The 22,954-nt window shown below is 41.6% G+C and overlaps 1 protein-coding gene across 1 annotated transcript in view; it reads left to right on the forward strand.

Moving 5' to 3' along the window:
* The first annotated feature begins 8,863 nt into the window (after window positions 1–8,863).
* Window positions 8,864–22,954, forward strand: part of EHHADH (enoyl-CoA hydratase and 3-hydroxyacyl CoA dehydrogenase) — a 67,920-nt gene continuing 53,829 nt past the window's right edge. Inside the window, exons 1-2 of the mRNA XM_068965314.1 lie at window positions 8,864–8,943; window positions 14,261–14,364. Coding sequence (XP_068821415.1) covers window positions 8,870–8,943; window positions 14,261–14,364 — 178 coding nt within the window. The 5' untranslated portion in view covers window positions 8,864–8,869. The remainder of the gene's footprint in view (window positions 8,944–14,260; window positions 14,365–22,954) is intronic.

The following is a 22,954-nucleotide window of genomic DNA, read 5'->3' on the forward strand; positions in this document are numbered from 1 at the left end:
TGTAGCCCGCCAGGCTCCTCTGTCCATGGGATTTCCCAGGCAAGAATACTGGAGTGGGTTCCCATTCCCTCCTCCAAGGGATCTTCCTGACCCAGGGATTGAACCTCCATCTCTTGTGTCTCCTGCACTGGCAGGCGGATTCTTTACCACTAGTGCTACCTGGGAAGTGATAGAATTACCATATGATGAAGCAATTCTACTTCTTGAAGTAGATATCCCAGAAAATTAAAAACATAGTTTACATAAAAACATGTATAGGAATTTCCCTGGAGGTCCAGTGGTTAAGACTGCAGTTCCAATGCAGGAAGCATGAGTTCAATCTCTGATCAAGAAACTAAGACCCCCACCATATAGGATGACCAAACAAAAACAAAAACAAAAACACTACATGCACATAAAATGTGCACCATTATTCATAATAGCCAAAAAGAAATAACTCAAATATCCACCAGCTGATGAAGAGATAAACAAAATGTGGATATTCAGTCATAAAAAGGAATGAAGTACTGATATAGGCTACAACATGGGTGAATCTTAAAAACATTATGCTAAGTGAAGGAAACAGCATACAAAAGGCCATACATTCTGTGAGTCCATTTATATGAAATATCCAGAATATATAAACCCATAGTGACAGATTAGTGTCTATTAAAGTAGATATGTGTTTGCTGGAGATAAGGAGAAAAGGGAATGGTAAGTGACTGCTTAATAGATACAGGGTTTCTTTTTGAGGTGCTGGAATGTTCTGAATTTGAGAATCATGAAGTACAATTTTGTGAATATACTAAAAATGATTGAATTGTACATTTTCAAAGTGTGAATTGTGTATGAGTTCTATCTCAATTACTCAAAGAAGTAATTATCTTTTAAGAGGCAAAAGCACATCACTTGAAATTTAAAAGGAAAAAAGTCTTTATGGGTAAGAAAAAAAGAACAAACCTGAGTTAAGGGAACGTGAATATTACCTGATTAATGATAGGTGCAGAATGCAGAGAATCGATGCCATTGACAAACACGAAGGGTGTCCAGAACAAGGAACTAGAGATAGCTTCTCATGTGAGAAACTGTGGTGCCCGAGGAAGAGCATAAAAAGTGAAGGCTTGCACAGACTTGTTAGCATATTTAAATATTTGATGAAAGACTCTTTCATTAAAGGGAGGCTTAATGTATAACAAAAGTAGAACCAGGGAGTTATTACTCCTGAGAACAAAAGCAGAATCAGGGAATGGGAAGTCCTGAGGAATAGGGCAAAATTTTAGCAAGCAAAAATGTCTACCATGCAGAGTATGGAGCTTCTCATCATTGGGAACATTCAAAGAGGGGCAGGCAATCTTGTGCTAGGAATGTTGTTAGGGCTATGTTTGAGAGAATATTAGACTAGATAAGCTAAAGCATCTCTCAAATTTATATGTATGTAGTCTCTTTCTAAATGCTACCAGTTTGTCAGAAAAATCTGGAAAAGATTATTATTAGCAGATAAAATAGTCTCTTCAATAAAATGATATGGTGGGAAATCAGGAGAAAGATCTGAGAAAATATAAAGGTGAACTATAGCCTAACTCTACTTTCAATATGAACTGAAACTGGATGCCAGAGAATGCCAGGAATGTCATACAAGAAGGTTCTTTACCATTGAGAAAGGACATTTCATGCATGATTTTCAGTTCAGAAGTTGAAAGATGACATTCAATGAAAAACTATGTGCAAACCTAAAGTGATAAGCAGAGCCCACTGGAAAACTAAGAGGTAGGAACATGACAGATAGCCCTGAATGGATTCTCAGTTTAGATTTTTGGTTGCATTCAACTCAGATTTTGTTTCAGCACATGGGTGTGATCCTTATGCTCAGTAATACATCATTGATCTCTGACATTTCAACTGGTAAAAATGCTTAACATTTGCTGCTGCTGCTGCTGCTAAGTCGCTTCAGTCATGTCCGACTCTGTGTGACCCCATAGACGGCAGGCCACCAGGCTCCCCCGTCCCTGGGATTCTCCAGGCAAGAACACTGGAGTGGATTGCCATTTCCTTCTCCAATGCATGAAAGTGAAAAGTGAAAGTGAAGTCATTCAGTTGTGTCCGACTCTTCGTGACCTCATGGACTGCGGCCCACCAGGCTCCTCCTTCCATGGGATTTTCCAGGCAAGAATACTGGAGTGGGGTGCCATTGCTTTCTCTGATTAACATCTGACTGAGTCATTTTTGCCGTAGTTGGATCTTCTTTAGAAATGCTGATGGTTTACCTTCATCAATAAAACATTGAATATGTAAATGGAGCAGGGGTGGTGTATCTCCAAGGTTCAAAAATTATCATTAGTGATAATAATGGTGTAGTGAATAAACTATTTTTATCCCATTTCTTGTTTCAGACACTTTTATGAGCAGCTTTTCTCCTCAAATGTCAGCTGACTTCCCTGTGAAGTGAGTATTCATGGCCCATTTCTTCACTATATTACTTAGTGTAGGTTAAAATTCTTTAACAAACAATTCTAAATTCCTTTCTTTGGCCAGTAACAGTCCATGTTGGTTCCAGTCAGTGGGGCAACTCCTCCACAAAATCATTTGAGAAGTCAGGCTTCTGTGGATATATCCTCCCCTGGAGCTTTGTGTCTACTTGTATCCCACATTGAGAGGGGGAAGTGACATTGAAGAGAGCATGTAAGAGATTTTATCACTCCAGCTGGAAAGCAATTTTTCAGTTAGTTTCAGAAAACCTGATTGGTTCACTTTGAAAGTGTTAGTTGCTCAGTCGTGTCTGACTCTTCGCGATCCCATGGACTGTAGCCTCTGTCCATGGAATTCTCTAGGCAAGAATACTGGAGTGGGTTGCCATTCCCTTCTCCAGGGGATATCCCCATCCCAGGAATTGAACCCAGGTCTCCCACATCGCAGGCAGATTCTTTACCGTCTGAGCCACCAGGAAGCCCTAATATTTTGCAATTTGTTTCAGAAAACCTGATTGGTTCACCAAAGCAGTCTGCTCTGATGGCTTCAGTTATTATTAAATGAAGTTTCACAACACCATACCTGGATTCCAGAGCTAAAAGATAACCTATGCAGGGAAAGTCAAGTTTAGATAACTAGCTCTGTTTCTACCATGGGTATATATGTGGATGCTCTAGTACACAAAAGTTTTAAAGTTTTATATTTACATTCTTATTTTTCTTTTAGGGCTTCCCTGGTGACTCAGACAGGAAAGAATTTGCCTGTAATGCAGGAGACTCGGGCTTGATCCCTGGGTCAGGAAGATCCCCTGGAAAAGGAAATGGCAGTATTTCCTTACCAGTAATACCCATGCCAGTATTCTTGCCTGGAAAATCCCATGGACAGAGGAGGCTAGCAGGCTACATACAGTTGATTTACAGTATTGTGTTTTAGGTATACAGCAAGTGATTCATCATATTTATATACATACATATTTTCTCCAGATTCTTTTCCATTATAGGTTATTGTTGTTGTTGTTCAATTACCCAGTCATGTCTGACTCTGCCACCCCATGAACTGCAGCACGCCTGTCCCTCACCATCTCCTGGAGTTTTTCCAGCTTCATGTTCATTGCATTGGTGATGCCATCCAGCCATCTCATCCTCTGATACCCTCTTCTCCTTCTGCCCTAATCTTTCCCAGCATCAGGGACTTTTCTAATGAGTTGTTTGTTCACATCATATGACCAAAATACTAGAGCTTCAGCTTCACTGTCAGTCCTTCCAGTGAATATTCAGGGTTCATCTCCCTTAAGATTGACTGGTTTGATCTCCTTGCTGTCCAAGGGACTTTCGGGAGTCTTCTCCAGCACCACAGTTCCAAGGCATCAGTTCTTTGGCATTCTGCCTTCTTTACGGTCTAGCTCTCACAACCATACATGACCACTGGGAAGACTATATCCTTGACTATACAGACATTTGTTGGCAGAGTAAAGTCTCTGCTTTTCAACACACACTGTCTAGGTTTGTCATTGCTTTCCTGCCAAGAAGCAATCATCTGATTTCATGGCCGCAGTCACTGTCCACAGTGATTTTGGAGCCCAAGAAGAGGAAATCTGTCACTGCTTCCACCTTTTCCCCTTCTACTTGCCATGCAATAATGGGCCTGGATGCCATGATCTTAGTTTTTTAATATTTAGTTTTAGGCTGGCTCTTTCACTCTCTTCTTTCACCATCATCCTCTTCGCTTTCTGCCATTAGACTGGTATCCACTTATCTGAGGTTGTTGATGCTTCTCCTGCCTGTCTTGATTCTGGCTTGTAACTCATCCAGCCTGGTATTTCTCATGATGTGCTCAGCATATAGGTTAAACAAACAGGGTGACAGAACAGAGCCCTGTCACACTCCTTTCTCGATCTTGAACCTATCAGTTGTTCCATACATTGTTCTAACTCTTTCTTATTGACCTGCATACAGGTTTCTCAGGAGACAGGTAAGAAGGTCTGGTATTCCCATCTAAGAGCTTTTCACAGTTTGTCATGATCCACAGTCAAAGGCTTTATTGTAGTCGATGGAACAGAGATAGATGTTTTCCTGAGATTCTCTTGCTTTTTCTATAATCCAGCAAATGTTAGCAATTTGATCTCTAGTTCCTCTTCCTTTTCGAAACCCAGCTTGGATATCTGGAAGTTCTTGTTTCACATAATGATGAAGTCTAGCATACAAGATTTCAGTCTCCTGCATTGCAGGCGAATTCTTTACCACTGAGCCACCAGGGAAGCCCCTGCTTATAGGTTATTACAAGATTCAATATATTTCTTTTTAAAAATTCTTTCTATTATGGTTTATTACAGGGTATTAAATATAGTTCCCTGTGCTATATAGTAGGAATGTCTGTTTATCCATTCTATATATATTAATTATATATAGTTAGTCCCAAACTCCCAATCCAACCCCCCACCCCCACAACCACAAGTCTGTTCTCTGAGTCTGTTTCTGTTTCATAGATAAATTCATTTATGTCATATTTTAGATTCCACATAAAAGTGATATCATATGGTATTTGTCTTTATCTTGCTGACTGACTTCATTTAGTATAATAATCTCTAGATCCATCCATGTAGCTGCAAATAGTATTATTTCATTTTTTAAAAATGGCTACGTAATGGTCCATTGTATATGTCTAACACGTCTTCTTTATGGACATTTAGGTTGTTTCCATGTCTTAACTACTGTAAATAGTGCTGCTATGAACATAGGAGTGTATCTACCTTTTTTAATCATAGTTTTCTCCAGGTATATGCCCAGGAGTGGGATTGATGGATCATATGGCAAATCTCTTTTTCATTTTTTTAGGAACCTCCATACTGTTCTCCATAGTGGCTGAACCATCTTACATTCCCTCCAAAAGTGTAGGAGGGTTCCCTTTCTCCACATTCTCTCCAGTATTTGTTATTTGTAGATTTTTAAATGATGGCTATTGAATATATTTCTGATCAACTGATCTATTTGTGAATTGCAACACCATGACAATAATGAAAATGACATATTTAACAAGCAAAATTAGTAACATGCAAATGATCTGGAAATGCATTAGTCAAGAGGAATGGCATCTTGTTAAGTGGCACTTGTTGAGACAAATAAGACAACTTGAGAATGTAACAGTTCAGCCAATGATCAAGAGATTGTCAAGGGGGTCAAGTGGACTGTAAACAGTATCATGGTGGCATATTGCTAAATTGGCTTGCCACATTGCCATAGATTGGGCCCATAAGGAATACAAATAGATTTAGACAGTTTATCATCTACATAGAGAGCAAAAGGAAGATGAGCCTGGTGTCAGCTGCCTGGGGCCCTAGTCCCACAGTATGACACTAAACAGGAGGGGCTGGATGACAGATTACAGAAAGTGTGGGGATCACTCTGTTGTTCAGGAGCAGGACAGGGGCAGCAGTTACATGAACCAGAGAGTGAGTGCCCTCTTCAATTTTCCCCACTGGGGCCCTTTTTTGCTCACCCTAGCACTGCCCTACTGAGGAGCCAACTTTAAACTACTGCCAGGCAATTTTATGGATTTACACAGATGTTTGCAGCTGTATGTATCTAAGGGAAAGAAAGTACAAGGCAGAAAGTTCTGTGTTTAACTAAAACTAGGGCAATAGATAGGGCTTCCCAAGGGGCGCTAGTGGTAAAGAACACACCTGCTAATGCAGGAGGCATAAGAGATGCAAGTTCAACCTCTGGATTGGGAAGATCCCCCGGAGAAAGTCACAGCAACCCACTCCAGTATTCTTGCCTGGAGAATCCCTTGGACAAAGAAGCCTGGTGAGTCCATAAGGTTGCAAAGAGTCAGACACCACTGAAGTGACTTAGCATGCACACAGGGAAATACATGAGAAATGACCTGTAACTGACTCCAAGATATAGAAGAGAAAATGCCTCAGAATGGCTCCACGCTGTGCTTATCTCCACTTGTTCCAGGAGCAGTTTCAGAACTGTTAAGCCTTGCCTACATGGCCTTTGTGGAGACGTTGAAAGTTGTTAGGATGGACGGCAAAATTGTCAACCTGGAAAACAATACTGAATCTCTTGCTTCCTACAGTCAGGGAATGCTGTGCTGGTTATACAAGGTCTCTCCAAGCAGAGCAAACTGTTAATCTTACATTGAGATTTTGGGCAAGGTGAAGTTGAGAGATTGGCGAATTTTAGAGGCAGTAGAGACTGATACCACTAAAAAGAAGCTGGTTGATATTGAATGTTAGCACTCAGAGGCTTGTACCCAGGGATATTCATGATTGGCTGGCTATCAAAGTGAGGGGCTGTCCTTGATGGATTATATGGTTCTGGCTGCTACTTGTTTCCAGGGCCTCAAGGCCATGGGTACTTTCCTAGGAGTAGGAACCTGGTTTTATTTTCAATGTGCTGTGCTTGATCACTCAGTTGTGTCCAACTCTGTGACCCCGTGGACTGTAGCCCACCAGGCTCCTCTGTCCGTGGGGATTTTCCAGGCAAGAATACTGGAGTGGGTTTCTATGCCCTCCTCCATGGGATCTTCCCAACCCAGGGATCAAACCCATGTCTCCCCCATTGCAGGGGGATTCTTTACTGTCAGAGCCACCAGGGAAGCCCTTATTTTCAATAGGTAAAAGAATATCACATCTACTTCTGCTTTATTGACTATGCCAAAGCCTTTGTGTGGATCACAACAAACTGTGGAAAATTCTTCAAGAGATGGGAATACCAGACCACCTGACCTGCCTCTTGAGAAATCTGTATGCAGTTCAAGAAGCAATAGTTCAAAAGCATTACTTCATGGCAAATAGAGGGGAAGCAATGGAAACAGTGACAGACTTTATTTTCTTGGGCTCCAAAATCACTGCAGATGGTGACTGCAGCCATGAAATTAAAAGATGCTTGCTCCTTGAAAGAAGAGCTATGACCAACCTAGACAGCAAAGGTCCATCTGGTCAAAGCTATGGTTTTTCCAGTAGTCATGTATTGCGGTGAGAGTTGAACTATAAAGAAGGCTGAGTGCCGAAGAATTGATGTTTTTGAACTGTGGTGTTGGAGAAGACTCTTGAGAGTCCCTTAGACTGCAAGGAGATCACACCAATCAATCCTAAATGAAATCAGTCCTGAACATTCATTGGAAAGACTGATGCTGAAGCTGAAACTCCAATACTTTGACCACCTGATGTGAAGAACTGACTCCTTGGAAAAGACCCTGATGCTGGGAAAGATTGAAGGCAGGAAGAGAAGGGGACAACAGAGAATGAGATGGTTGGATGGCATCACTGACTCAATGGACATGAATTTGAGCAAGCTCAAGGTGTTGGTGATGAACAGGAAGTCCTGGCGTGCTGCAGTCCATGGGGCTGCAAGGAGTCGGACATGACTGAGCAACTGAACTGAAAAGAATATCTGTGAAAATAATACTTCAGTTCAGTTCAGTTCAGTCGCTCAGTCATGTCTGACTCTTTGCGACCCCATGAATCACAGCACGCCAGGCCTCCCTGTCCATCACCCGGAGTTCACTCAGATTCACGTCCATCGAGACAGTGATGCCATCCAGCCTCATCGCTAAAATTTGTGAAACGTCAGTGAATAAAACCACTCCATTGTTTTGTTTTTCCTCTGAAACTTCCAGACTGCCTTCTGGCCAGTTGATGGGCTGTGGAGACCACCTGAGGCCAACTGCATCTTCAAAAACTTTGTCCCAGTCTGAACCCAGCCTCATTTATCTTTAGTCTTTGGCCTGCTGCCTAGGACGTAATAGTTGCTCGATTCGTAGTTGAAGTATTAATCTTAGAGATAATCCTTAGGAATGCCAGAAGAAGGAAAAAAAAAAAAAACTGGAAGGATTGGACAGACAAGAAAGTGGTATGTTCCACAAGGTCTCTGCATGAGAGTTCTGTACATGTTTGGTTGATATTAGTACCTTACTCATTTAGATGAAATGCATGAAGTGTTTTATATGTTCCAGGTATGTGTCATATCATATAATTGTCAGGATCCCACATATCTGTCTTTGCTAAGAAGGATAATGAAGACTGTGATGAAGCTGCACCAACGTAGTGCGTCTAGAACTTGTCCAGGGAAGCCAGCTCCTCTGGGCCAGGGGTTTGCAAATCTGGACTTACTGGCAATTTCACGCATCTTCCAACGTCCTGCCTGACCTACTTTGTGATGGGAGCAGGACAGGGGCCAGCAAAGAGGAAGAGACGGCAAGGGTGTGCTGAGCACGGGGCTGCTGTCAGGGAAGGAGGAGGACTGAGATGGAGGATGGGCATCAGAGCCCGGGAGAGTCCCGGGGCGGGAAGCTGTGCCGGGGCCGGAGGCGGTGCCGGGTTCACATTGGCCCAGCAGACGCCCCTCCCCTCCCCAGGACGCGCCCAGCGAAAGTGATCTTGCCTCGCAGCTGAGGGGTGAGGGGCAACTGAGCAAATATGGCTGAGTTCACGCGGCTGCAGAACTGCCTGGCACTGATCCGTCTGCGAAACCCGCCAGTCAATGCGATCAGGTAACGGGCTCTCGGCGATCAGTCCGGGGATGGCTAGCAGGGGCGTACCTGCCTGCCTGAAGTGGAGGCTTTGACTTCCCCCTGCTGGTTTAAACAGAGAAAGACACTGACACGGATAGAATCAGGGCATATGCCAGGACCTTTTACGTTGTGGTTTCCCAGACGATAAAGCGTCTGCCTGCAATGCGGAAGACTCGGGTTCGATTCCTGGGTCGGGAAGATCCCCTGGAGAAGGAAATGGCAATCCACTCCAGCACTCTTGCCTGGAAAATCCCATGGACGGAGGAGCCTGATAGGCTACAGTCCATAGGGTCGCAAAGAGTCGGACACGACTGAGCGACTTCACTTTCACTTTACATTGGTAGGCTCGGTACCTGTTTGCAGAGACCTCTTATCTCCGTTTCGCTGATAAAGAAACCGAGGCTGAGAGGAATACAGCTAGAAATTGGGGAGCTGCGCCCGAACCGGCCTGTCCGTGCCAACTTCGTGCTGAACTCCTGTTTACTTGCAACTTTGACTTCTCAGATGTACTTTCTAGTCCAGAGGTCTTAGTGCCTCTGTCCGCGCCAACTTCGTGCTGCACTCTTCTGCTTACCTGCAACTTTGACTTCTCAGATGTACTTTCTAGTCCAGAGGTCTTAGTGCTGTGCTGCCTGGACCTTGATCACTCCCTTCCCAACCTGGAGTCCAGGCCACCCTTACAATGTGTAACTAAAAGCTTTGGGAGTCCAAAAATAAGGTGGCTTCACACTGTTAAAAATAAAGATCCCTATTAATGCCAATTTAGTGAGTAAAAGAGAATTATGTCCTGGCCCAGAAACACAAAGATGTATCTCTTGGTTTGTTCTAAACTTCAAGGTCTTAGTGCTTTGGTGAAGATCCATGTTAGAATAAGCTCATGTCAGAATTAGCCTATTAAATAGCATTTCCTGAAAAACTGCTATGCTGTTTATGTTATTTTATCGTGGAGTACTTTTCTTGTTAAACTAGTAGAAGCATTACTTTAAAAAGTGAGATTAATGCTGCTGTTTTGAAAATTAATGATATATAGGTTTGTGCTAAGTCACTTTAGCCGTGTATGAATCTGTGTACCCCTAAGGACTGTGTGCCCCTAGGCGCCTCTGTCCATGGGATCCTCCAGGCAAGAATATTGGAGTGAGTTGTCATGCCCTCCTCCAGGGGATCTTTACCACCCAGGGACTGAACTCTTATGCCTCTTGCATTGGCAGGGAGGTTTTCACCACTAGCACCACCTGGTTCTTTTATATCTCTGGAAAAAGTATAGTGATCAACCTGGGGAAAAAACCACTCATCCACAGGGAGTAGGGAAATGATCATTTACAGAGAACATATAAAGCATAAAGAGAACGACTTTTGGTCAGAATCCTTACTGCATGCTGCTGGAGCAAAAAGAGACTGAAATGAGAAGACATGCTAATTTTAACTGAATTTTTGTCCTGTCATCAGATTTGGTTTTATCATTAGCATTAATATTATAACTTTTATTTTAATATAAAATTTTGCATTTAATAATATAAAAATTTTCAGAAATAAAATCACACAAAGAATAAGTCCACTTACTTGCCACTCAGAATAAAGCAAAATATTGTTATTTCAGTTTTGATGAAGAAAAACATGAGTACTACAATTACATATCAATTTTGAACTTTGCATTTCAATTAAAATTACTAAGTATTAGGACTCTGCCTTAGTCTCTTCTCATAATGGATAACTGTGCCCATCTCTAACTTTGGGGAAAATAGTTCCACAGTTTAGTACTTATAACTAGGAATATTTTCCCATAACTACTTAAAATGTGTCTGGTATTTAACCTGTTCCCTTTCCCCCTTGCAGAAGAAATTTTAGTACCTACCTCATTAAGTTGTGAGGTTTAAATGTGTTGCCGATTAGAAACTGACACTTAGATGTTGTGTGTGTGTGCGCACTTAGTTGTGTCTGACTTTTTGACCCCATGCACTGCAGATTACCAGGCTCTTCTGTCCATGGGAGATTCCAGGCAAGAATACTGGAGTGGGTTGCCATTTCCTACTTCAGGGGATCTTTCCAACTCAGCCGCGTCTTTTGCTATCTTTCATTGGCAGGTGAATTCTTTACCACTGCACCACCAGCTATCATTATTTTTATTAGGCAAAAGGCCTGTTACAAGCCCCTACCAACAGGCCCTGCTGCTCAGGATTCATTGCAGCTGCATCAGGATTTTCTCCACTTGACGATAAACACTTTTTTGCACTTTCCTCTTGAACTTGTACTTAGGTGAAGGTATGTGTCCTAGCACGATCATCCAGTTTAACAGGTCCCCCCTTTTTTTTTTCTCTTTTTGCTTTAGGCTTTTCATCTCCTCTTCCTTTCGCCCTTCCTATTTCTAATTTTATTTGGGAAATTATTTCTTCTTAGATAAGTGAGAGATTCTTATTTGAATATATTTTGGCCCAAACAGTTCAAATCTTTCTATGTTCCTTTAGCTAAGCGAGATTTCTTTCTATTTGGATAAATGCCAACCCTCTTTATAAATGTAGGAGATGCCTAATTACTAGATTTGTCTCCCAAAACAATGGCTTTTATATATTTTTAAATTATATTTTACACAGTAATCCATGTTTTACATAGCAACCTAGGACACAAACACACAAACACACATACAAATATGTAACTGAAAGCAAAGTTTAGTGAAACAAAACTTTTCTTTTTATTTGATGTATTCTATTTTCATTCTGTTTCTTTGAAAAATGCTGGTCACAAGCCATGACTTTGATGACTTCTGGTTTTAAAAAATGGTCACAAAAAAGACTTCTAAAGTGACAGAAGGCTAAGTTCTTTGGTCATCACTCATGAAATGTTACCTTTAGACTCCATTTCTCCATACCTGAGAATATTAAGGGGAGAAAATAATTTCTTAACCCCTGTGACTTTGATATTGCTATGAAGGTGTGGTCCCTTTTCACTCAGCTAGAATCTAGTAAAGCTGTATGTATAATAGCCATTTTCATTCTTCTTTTTCTTGTTTTATTTTTGCAAAATTGTGTGTCTGTGTGTGTGCTCAGTCACCCAGTTGTGTCTGACTATTTGCAGCCCCGTGGACTGTAGCCCCTGCACTGGCAGGCGGAAGCTTCCCAGGTGGCTCCCAAGTATTAGGATTCTGCCTATCTCTCCTCATAATGGAAAATTGTGCCCATCTCAAACTTGTGGGGTAAATAGTTTCACAGTTTGCTACCTACAACTAGGAATATTTTCCCATAACTACTTAAAATGTGTCTTGTATTTAAACTGTCCCCTTTCCCCCTTTCAGGAGAAATTTTAATACCTATCTCATTAAGTCGTTGTGAGGTTTAAATGTGTTAGAGATCTGACAGTTAGCAAATGCTGTTTGTGTGTGTGTGTGAGTGTGTGTGCTTAGTTGTGTCTGATTCTGTGACCCCATGCACTGTAGCCTACCAGGCTCTTCTGTCCATGGGATTTTCCAGGCAAGAATATTGGAGTGGGTTGCCATTGCCTATTCCAGGGGATCTAAAGTGACTCAGTAGCAGAATCTGCCTGCCAATGCAGGAGACGTGGGTTCAGTCCCTGGGTTGGGAAGATCCCCTGGAGAAGAAAATGGCAACCTACTCTGGTAGTCTTGCCTGGAAAATTCCATGGACAGAGGAACCTGGTGGGCTACAGTCCATGGGGTCGCAGAAGAGTTGGACACAATTTAGCAACTAAACAACAACAACAAATGATGCAAAATTAACAAGAAGATAAGAAATGAAAGAGTAGGGGTTGATTGAAATGGGAAAAGCCAGACTTGTCTCCTCAGTGGCACAGATTGGGCTCATTTTGGCTAATTTTGCAGCCATTGTTTACCCAGAAAGCAGTATGTGACTTTTGGACTTCTCAGTATTCTGGATGGTTCAAATTCCGTTTTTCTGTAGCAGATTTGGTTTCTAATGAAATCAACTGAAGGCAAGAGGTTTTGTTTGATTTCATCTGGGTTAAATGGTGAAAAGTAACTAGGTGAAAGGGAATTACCATATACAAGAGCAAGTATCTCCTTTATTCCCTGAGGTTTTTTAATTAATTAATTTATTTTTTAATACCAAAAACCTTTTGTATTGGGATGTAATCAATTAGCAATGTTAGTTGCTGGTTTGAACAATCTGGCTTTGGTTGTTTTTTAAGTTTTTTTCGCTCTGTATAAAATTCCCCCATATTACTTAGAATTCTAAGGCAAAATTCACCGGACTCTGGTTTTATAATTTTTTCTTTAAGCAGTTCTTCACTACTCTTCCTAGAGCTCCTCCTTTGCCATCCCTTAGCACTTACTGATCCTCTGCTTCTTGGAAATTCTCCTCTATGGTCTCGTTGGACTCCTCGGTACTGAATCACTCAGCTGAGCCTCTCCCGCCTCTTAAATATTTACAGGATCTACTCTCAGCTCTTTTTTTTTTTTTTTTTTCCCTTTGGCAAACTCATTCAATCTTGGTTTTAACCATCTCCTCTGGGGATGACTCCCTCATCTACTGAAACTTGACAAAAATTTACCAAATGCCCTTCCTTTCCCAGACCTTGCCATTACCTTTAGGTAATTAGGCTTGGCTGCTAGTTACAGAAAACTCAACATAATAGTGGATTAATCGGTTTTTAGCTGGATACATGGCTGCCCAAAGTAAAGACTCTATTTCACAGCAGCAAGTTCAGCCCAAAGCATTAAGTTCTGGCCAATGGAATGGAAATGGACTTAGTATCTGCAACCTTAGGGAACAGTTAAAGTATTAGTATTAGTTTAAAGTGTTAAGTATTAGTTTGCGGGTAACTTGCATCCCCTGCCACATGACTTAGAGTGTTATTTTTAGACTATTTCAGTTTTCTTTTATTAGGCCAATATCAAAATCAAAAGCACTTTCTTTCAGAATGTCCACATCATTTTCTCTGTACCTTTATTATAGCACTCATCTCAGTATGCTATTGTGTTGTGTACACTGTTGTCCCTAGGATGTCTTAAACTCCTTTCACTATACAGAGAAAATGTGTGTAATATTTTAAAATTGATAGTGTTGATTCTAAGTGGTCAAAGTTACAGCAAAATGCAGGAAAACACTTTTATTTTCTGAAGTTTATGTGTTTAATCACCTCAGGGCTTACTTCACAGTAAACATATATTATTTCTTAAATTAGTGAAAATTTAACAATAAGTATCTAGGATTTTTCTACAACATGTATATGTTTAATTTTTCATTGTTAGAAAAGAAAAAAATAAACTCTGAGATGGTAGAAATTTGATTGTGACTAATGCTACATGTAATTTTTTTTCCCCTTTTAGTATAAATGTTGCCCGTGGAATAAAAGAGAGTCTGCAGAAAGCTATAACAGATGATACAGTTAAAGCCATTGTGATTTGTGGAGCAGATGGCATCTTCTGTGCAGGTAATGTGTCCAACCCTTTCCCACTCTCTCTGACATCTCACGCAGACTGAGATCAGTGCTACATTACCTGTACCCATGGGCAATCCTGTAGTATAGGTGATGAGTAGGGGAGGAAGAAGAAACATGGAGAAGGAGACAAAGAGTCACAGGAGAGACCCAGAGAAGATGCTGACTTTAATCTCTTTTATATTGGATTGGTCCTTTGGAGGACATTTAGTTCCAGGATTGATAGCTATTATACCTGCTAGTATACACCAACCAGTCCATCCTAAAGAAGATCAGTCCTGGGTGTTCATTGGAGGGACTGATGTTGAAGCTGAAACTCTAATACTTTGGCCACCTGATGTGAAGAGCTGACTCATTGGAAAAGACCTTGATGCTGGGAAAGATTGAGGGCAGGAGGAGAAGGGGATGACAGAGGATGAGATGGTTGGATGGCATCACCGACTCGATGGACAGGGGTTTGGGTGGACTCCGGGAGTTGGTGATGGGCAGGGGGACCTGGCGTGCTGTGGTTCATGGGATCGCAAAGAGTCAGACACGATTGAGTGACTGAACTGAACTGAACTGATACGCCTAGGGTTACCTCATAGCTCAGTTGTTAAGAATCTGCCTGCAGTGCAGGAGACCCCGATTTGATTCCTCAGTCAGAATGATGTGCTGGAGAAGGGATAGGCCACCCACTCCAGTATTCTTGGGCTTCCTTTGTGGCTCAGCTGGTCAAGAATCCTCCTGCAATGCAGGAGACCTGGGTTCAATCCCTAGATTGGGAAGATCCCCTGGAGAAGGGAAAGGCTACCTACTCCAGTATTCTAGCCTGGAGAATTCCATGGACTATACATGCAGTCTGTGGGGGTCACAAAAAATCGAACACAACTGAGCGACTTTCACTTTCACTTATCACTTCAGTATACACCTACTGGTACATACCTGTTCTGCATATGTCTCTACCCTATGTGAGGTTGGGGAAGTTCCTTAAATCTCCTGAAATCCAATTTCTCTGTTGATAAAATGGATACCATAATATGTATACCTTAACAGAGTTTTGTGAGGTTAAAAGAGATAACACATCTGAAAGCCCCTAGAGCAGTACCCCTAGAGCAGTACCAGGAGAAGGCAATGGCACCCCACTCCAGTACTCTTGCCTGGAAAATCCCATGGATGGAGGAGCCTGGTAGGCTGCAGTCCATGAGGTCGCTAGAGTTGGACACAACTGAGCGACTTCACTTTCACTTTTCACTTTCATGCATTGGAGAAGGAACTGGCAACCCACTCCAGTGTTCTTGCCTGGAGAATCCGAGGGACGGGGAAGCCTGATGGGCTGCCGTCTATGGGGTCGCACAGAGTTGGACATGACTGAAGCGACTTAGCAGCAGCAGCAGCAGCAGAGCAGTACCTGGATGAAGAAGATGTTCAATAAATGTTATCTTTTATTTCACACAGTCTTGAAATGGAGTTCATTTTTTTTCTGTCACCCATCTCAGTGACCATGGACTCTTAATTATCCTGTGAAGGGGTGGGATGGAGGACAGAGAAATGACGATGAAATTTCTAGAGTAGGTCATCAGCCTCCTGTAATTTAATTTTGTGTGCTTCGCAGCGTCTTGGTGAATACAAGGATCAAACCAAAAAGTTTGCCATAAATGATGATTTTTTAAATTTTACTATCAGTATTCAACTGAAATACAGTTCACTTATCCTACAATTTATGTAGAAATTACCACTGATTTTCAACGGAGATCAAGCCCTGAGCCTTTGGAGTGGGAGCACTGACTCCAAGACCCTAGACTACCAGAGAACTAACCCTCAGTTCAGTTCAGTTCAGTCTCTCATTCGTGTTCGACTCTTTGTGACCCCATGAATGGCAGCACGCCAGACCCCCCTGTCCATCACCAACTCCCGGAGTTCACTCCTGGAGTTCATGTCCATCAGGTCAGTGATGCCATCCAGCCATCTCATCCTCTGTCGTCCCCTTCTCCTCCTGCCCCCCAATCCCTCCCAGCATCAGAGTCTTTTCCAATGAGTCAGCTCTTCGCATGAGGTAGCCAAAGAACTGGAGTTTCAGCTTTAGCATCAGTCCTTCCAAAGAAGACCCAGGACTGATCTGCTTTAGGAAGGACTGGCTGGATCTCCTTGCAGTCCAAGGGACTCTCAAGAGTCTTCCCAAACACCACATTTCAAAAGCATCAATTCTTCGGCACTCAGCTTTCTTCACAGTCCAACTCTCACATCCATACATGACCACTGGAAAAACCATAGCCTTGACTAGGTGGACGTTTGTTGGCAAAGTAATGTCCCTGCTTTTTAATATGCTATCTAGGTTGGTCATAACTTTCCTTCCAAGAAGTAAGTGTCTTTTAATTTCATGGCTGCAATCACCATTTGCAGTGAATAGGGAGTATCAAATAGTGAGAACTTACAAAAAGGAAACCACTTGAATACAAGACCTGGCATCACCCAACCATCAGTAGCACCCTGTGCAGGACGCCGCATCTAAACAACAAACAAAACAAAAGTACAGGATTACCACTTCACTCAGCCTTGCTCATCAAAGGAAAAACAAAGAAACAAAAACTCAGCACAAATCTCCTGTGAAAAGAAGAGAGGCAAAAAGCAAAGGAGAAAAGGAAAGATATAAGCATCTGAATGCAGAGTTCCAAAGAATAGCAAGAAGAGATAAGAAAGCCTTCTTCAGTGATCAGTGCAAAGAAATAGAGGAAAACAACGGATTGGGAAAGACTAGAGATCTCTTCAAGAAAATTAGAGATACCAAGGGAACATGTCATGCAAAGATGGGCTCGATAAAGGACAGAAATGGTATGGACCTAACAGAAGCAGAAGATATTAAGAAGAGGTGGCAAGAATACAAGGAAGAACTGTGCAAAAAAGATCTTCACGACTCAGACAATCATGATGATGTGATCACTAATCTAGAGCCAGACATCTTGGAATGTGAAGTCAAGTGGGCCTTAGAAAGCATCACTACGAACAAAGCTAGTGGAGGTGATGGAATTCCAGTTGAGTTATTTCAAATCCTGAAAGATGATGCTATGAAAGTGCTGCACTCAATATGCCAGCAAATTTGGAAAACTCAGCAGTGGCCACAAGACTGGAAAAGGTCAGTTTTCATCCCAATCCCAAAGAAAGGCAATGCCAAAGAATGCGCAAACTACTGCACAATTGCATTCATCTCACATGCTAGTAAAGTAATGCTCAAAATTCTCCAAGCCAGGCTTCAGCAATACATGAACTGTGAACTTCCAGATGTTCAAGCTGGTTTTTGAAAAGGCAGAGGAACCAGAGATCAAATTGCCAACATCTGCTGGATCATGGAAAAAGCAAGAGAGTTCTAGACAAACATCTATTTCTGCTTGATTGACTATGCCAAAGCCTTTGACTGTGTGGATCACAATAAACTGTGGAAAATTCTAACAGAGATGGGAATACCAGACCACCTGACCTGCCTCTTAAGAAACCTTTATGCAGGTCAGGAAGCAACAGTTAGAACTGGACATGGAACAACAGACTGGTTCCAAATAGGAAAAGGAGTATGTCAAGGCTGTATATTGTCACCCTGCTTATTTAACGTCTATGCAGAGTACATCATGAGAAATGCGGGGCTGGAAGAAGCACAAGCTGGAATCAAGATTGCTGGGAGAAATATCAATAACCTCAGATATGCAGATGACACCACCCTTATGGCAGAAAGTGAAGAGGAACCAAAAAGCCTCTTGATGAAAGTGAAAGAGGAGAGTGAAAAAGTTGGCTTAAAGCTCAACATTCAGAAAACGAAGATCATGGCATCCGGTCCCATCACTTCATGGGAAATAGATGGGGAAACAGTGGAAACAGTGTCAGTCTTTATTTTTTTGGGCTCCAAAATCACTGCAGATGGTGATTGCAGCCATGAGATTAAAAGAGGCTTACTCCTTGGAAGGAAAGTTATGACCAACCTAGATAGCATATTCAAAAGCAGAGACATTACTTTGCCAACAAAGGTCCGTCTAGTCAAGGCTATGGTTTTTCCAGTAGTCATGTATGGATGTGAGATTTAGACTGTGAAGAAAGCTGAGCGCTGAAGAATTGATGCTTTTGAACTGTGGTGTTGGAGAAGACTCTTGAGAGTCCCTTGGACTGCAAGGAGATCCAACCAGTCCATTCTGAAGGAGATCAGCCTTGGGATTTCTTTGGAAGGACTGATGCTAAAGCTGAAACTCCAGTACTTTGGCCACCTCATGCGAAGAGTTGAGTCATTGGAGAAGACTCTGATGCTGGGAGGGATTGGGGGCAGGAGGAGAAGGGGACGACAGAGGAAGAGATGGCTGGATGGCATCACTGACTCGATGGACATGAGTTTGAGTGAACTCTGGGAGTTGGTGATGGACAGGGAGGCCTGGCGTGCTGCGATTCATGGGGTTGCAAAGAGTTGGACACAACTGAGCGACTGAACTGAACTGTATGCACATGTACGGAATCTAGAAAAATGGTGCTGAAGAATTTATTTGCAGGCCAACAGTGGAGAAACAGACATAGAGAATACACTTTTGGATGTGGGGAGAGAGGAGGAGAGGGTGAGGTGTATGGAAAGAATAACATGGAAACTTACTTTACCATATGTAAAATAAATAGCCAACAGGAATTTGCTGTATGTCTCAGAAAACTCTAACAGTGGCTCTGTATCAACCTAGAGGGTTAGGATGGGAATGCTGATTGGAGGGAGGTTGAAAATGAAGGGAATATGTATACTTTGTCTGATTCATGTTGGGGTTTGACAGAAAACAAAATTCTGTGAAGCAATTATCCTTCAATAAAAAAAGAAAAAGAAAAAAAAATTATCCGGTGAAGATGCAAAGATAGTGACAAAATATGGCCAAAGTATCTGAAGTGATGATTTATTCATATTTGTGGCACATTTTCTTCTTTCCCAAATGAATATATTACACTGTTGGCAAAAGTTGCATGGATATAAAGGCCCATTTATTCTTACTGTAACCAGAGGAATTTTTTTTGCTCTTCTTCTTTTTTTAACCAGAGGAGCTTAATGTATATCAGTAGTAGTGTAAGAAGAAATAGATGTTGAAATAGTGACAAGAAATATTTAAAGTTTAATAATTACCATTTAGTTTACCTTCTATATACCAGTACTGTGTGACTTATTTATTTATTAACAATGGAAATAGTAATATTTTTACATACTTTAAATTTTAATCCTCAGTTGTTGTTCAGTTGCTCAGTTGTGTTCTATTCTTTGTCACCTCATGAATTGCAGCACACCAGGCTTACCTGTCCTTCACTATCTCCTGGAGTTTACTCAAATTCATGTCCATTGAGTTGGTGATATTAATCCTCAGTAAATCCTACAATTTTCGCCTACTGATGACAAGGCTGAACCTAAGAGAGATTTAAAAGTGTGCCAGACTTTTCAGTTCAGTTGAGTTCAGTTCAGTCGCTCAGTTGTGTCTGACTCTTTTCAACTCCATGAATCGCAGCACGCTAGGCCTCCCTGTCCATCACCAACTCCCGGAGTTCACTCAGACTCGTGTCCATTGAGTCCGTGATGCCATCCAGCCATCTCATCCTCGGTCGTCCCCTTCTTCTCCTGCCCCCAATCCCTCCCAGAATCAAAGTCTTTTCCAATGAGTCAACTCTTTGCGTGAGATGGCCAAAGTACTGGAGTTTCAGCTTTAGCATCATTCCTTCCAAAGAAATCCCAGGGTTGATCTCCTTCAGAATGGACTGGTTGGATCTCCTTGCAGTCCAAGGGATGCTCAAGAGTCTTCTCCAACACCACAGTTCAAAAGCATCAATTCTTCTGCGCTCAGCCTTCTTCACAGTCCAACTCTCACTTTTACTAGCTATTAAATAGCTGATTCAGCTGTTTGAAAACTTAAGGTTGGGAGTCCAAGATGGTGACTTTGAGGCATGGAATGAAAGATCAGAATTATGAAAAATCAGAACTGATATTTCTTGTAAAAAAAAGGAGGTAGGAGAGAATGTTGGAAAGTTCAGAAGCAGAAAAAATAACTGTCCTAGAAAAGCATTGGGATTATCAGGCTTGACTTAATGGACTTAAGTAGAACAATGTACCCAACAACTGGAAAATATATATGCTCCAATCTGCCACATTTACAAAAATTGATCAGGTACTGGACCATGAAAGCTTATCTCAGTAAATTTCATTTAGACTGTGTTCTCTGACAACAATACGATCAAGCTAGAAATCAATAGCAAAAATATAACTAAAGATTCTCATGTGTTTGGAAAATAAATTCATTTCTTAATAACCTTTTAGTCAAAGCAGAAATCATGATGCAATTTAGAATACATTTTGACATAAATAATAATAAAAACTTAAAACTTGAGGCATAAGCCAAAGCATAGCTTAGCAGGAAATGTATAGCCTTAAAGGTATAAGTCAGAAAAAAAAGAAAAGACTGAAACATATTGTGTTAAGTGTCTCTATCAGGGGACTGACAAAACAAGCAATAAAACAGATCCAATGAAGTAGAAGGAGGGAAATGATGGAGGGGAAATTACTAAAATAGAAAACAAATGTGAATTATGAGAACAATAATGTCAAAGGTTCTTTGATTAGTAATAACAATAAAATTGATAAAGCTTCAGAGAGACTTGAGAAAAAGAGAGAAGGTACAAACACTACGTATAAAGAATGACAAAAGGGATAGCACTACAGATGCTCTAGCCATTAAAGAAGATAATATGAACAAGTAGAAAAATAGAGTTTACAAAATTGACTCAAGGAGAAATAGAAAACCATTAAAGAAATTGAATCAGTAGTCCAAAATTTCACACGGTAAAGTCAAGTCCCAAATGACTTCATTGGTAATCTCTAATTGAAAAGTCAAGAGAAATATTATTCTAATTTTACACTAACAGAGGATAAAAATAAGAGGGAACACTTTCTAAATTAGTTTCCTGGGGCTTCTGTAACAAATGAGCACAAACTAATGACTTACAATGACAGAAATTTATTCTCTCAGCATTCCAAGGCTTAAAGTTCAAAATCAAGATATTTGCAAGGCCATTCTTTTGTTGTTGTTGTTGTTGTTGAGTGGCTAAGTCATGTCTGACTCTTCACAACACCATGGACTGCAGCATGCCAAGCTTCCCTGTCCTTCACCATCTCCCAGAGTTTGCTCAAATTCATGTCCATTGTGTAGGTGATGCCATGCAATCATCTCATCCTCTGTCATCCCCTTCTCCTCCTATACTCAATCTTTCCCAGCATCAAAGTCTTTTCCAGTGAGTCAGCTCTTTGCATCAGTTGACCAAAGTATAGTACTGGAGCGTCAGTTTCAGCATCAGTCCTTCCAATGAATATTCAGCATTGATTTCCTTTACGATTGACTGGTTTGATCTCCTTGCTGTCCAAGGGGCTCTCAAGAGTCTTCTCCAGCACCACAGTCTGAAAACATCATTCTTCGGTGCTCAGCCTTCTTTATGGTCCTACTCTCACCTCTGTGCATGACTACTGGAAAAACCATGGCTTTGACTATGTAGACCTTTGTCAGCAAAGTGATGTTTCTGCTTTTTAATACACTGTCTAGGTTTGTCATAACTTTTCTCCCAAGGCACAAGCATCTTCAGTTCCAAGGAGCAAGCCATTTCATGGCTGCAGTCACTGTCTGCAGTGATTTTGGAGCCCAAGAAAATAAAGTCTGTCACTGTTTCTATTTTCCCCCCATCTATTTGCCATGAAGTGATGGGACCAGATGCCATGATCTTAGTTTTCTGAATGTTGAGTTTTAAGCCAGCTTTTCACTCTTTTTCTTTCACCTTCATCAAGAGGCTGTTTAGTTCCTCTTTGCTTTCTGCCATTAGTGTGGTATCATCTGTGTATCTGAGGTTATTAGTATTTCTCCTGCCAATCTGGATTCTAGCTTGTGCTTCATCCAGCCTGGCATTTCACTTGATGTACTCTGTGTAGAAGTTAAATAAGCAGGGTGACAATATACAGCCTTAATTATCTATTTTTGGCTGTGCTAGGTCTTCACTGCTGCCTGGGCTTTTCTCTAGCTGTGGTTAGAGGAGGCTACTTTCTAGGTGCAGTACGCAGGCTTATTGCGGTGGCTTCTCTTGTAGAGAACGGGCTCTAGGGCACATGGGCTTCAGTAGTTCTAGCTCTGGGGCTCTGGAGCACAGGCTCAATAGTTGTGGCACCCAGGCTTAGTTGCTCTGTGTCATTTGGGAGAACCCATGTCTCCTGCACTGGAAGGCAGATTCTTTACCACTGAGCCAACAGGGAAGCCCTGCAAGGCCATTCTTTCTCCAAAGGCTCTAGGGAAGCCTCCTTCCTTGCCTTCTCTAGGTCCCTGGTGGCTAGCAATCCTTAGCATTCCTTGGCTTATTGCTGCATCGCTCCTATCTCTGCCTCTGTCTTCCTTTGGCTTTCTCCTCTGTTTCAGTATTTCCCTGATCTTACACAGACCCATCCTAATCTGGTATGACCTCTTCTTTACCTGATTATATCTGCAAAGACTCTATTTCCAAAAAAGATCATATCCATGGGTTCCAGGTAGACACTATTCAGTCCAACTCATCTCCCAACTCATTCTGTGAGGCTACTTAA

Source organism: Capricornis sumatraensis, chromosome 1 (genome assembly GCF_032405125.1).
Source record: "Capricornis sumatraensis isolate serow.1 chromosome 1, serow.2, whole genome shotgun sequence".
NCBI lineage: Eukaryota > Metazoa > Chordata > Mammalia > Artiodactyla > Bovidae > Capricornis > Capricornis sumatraensis.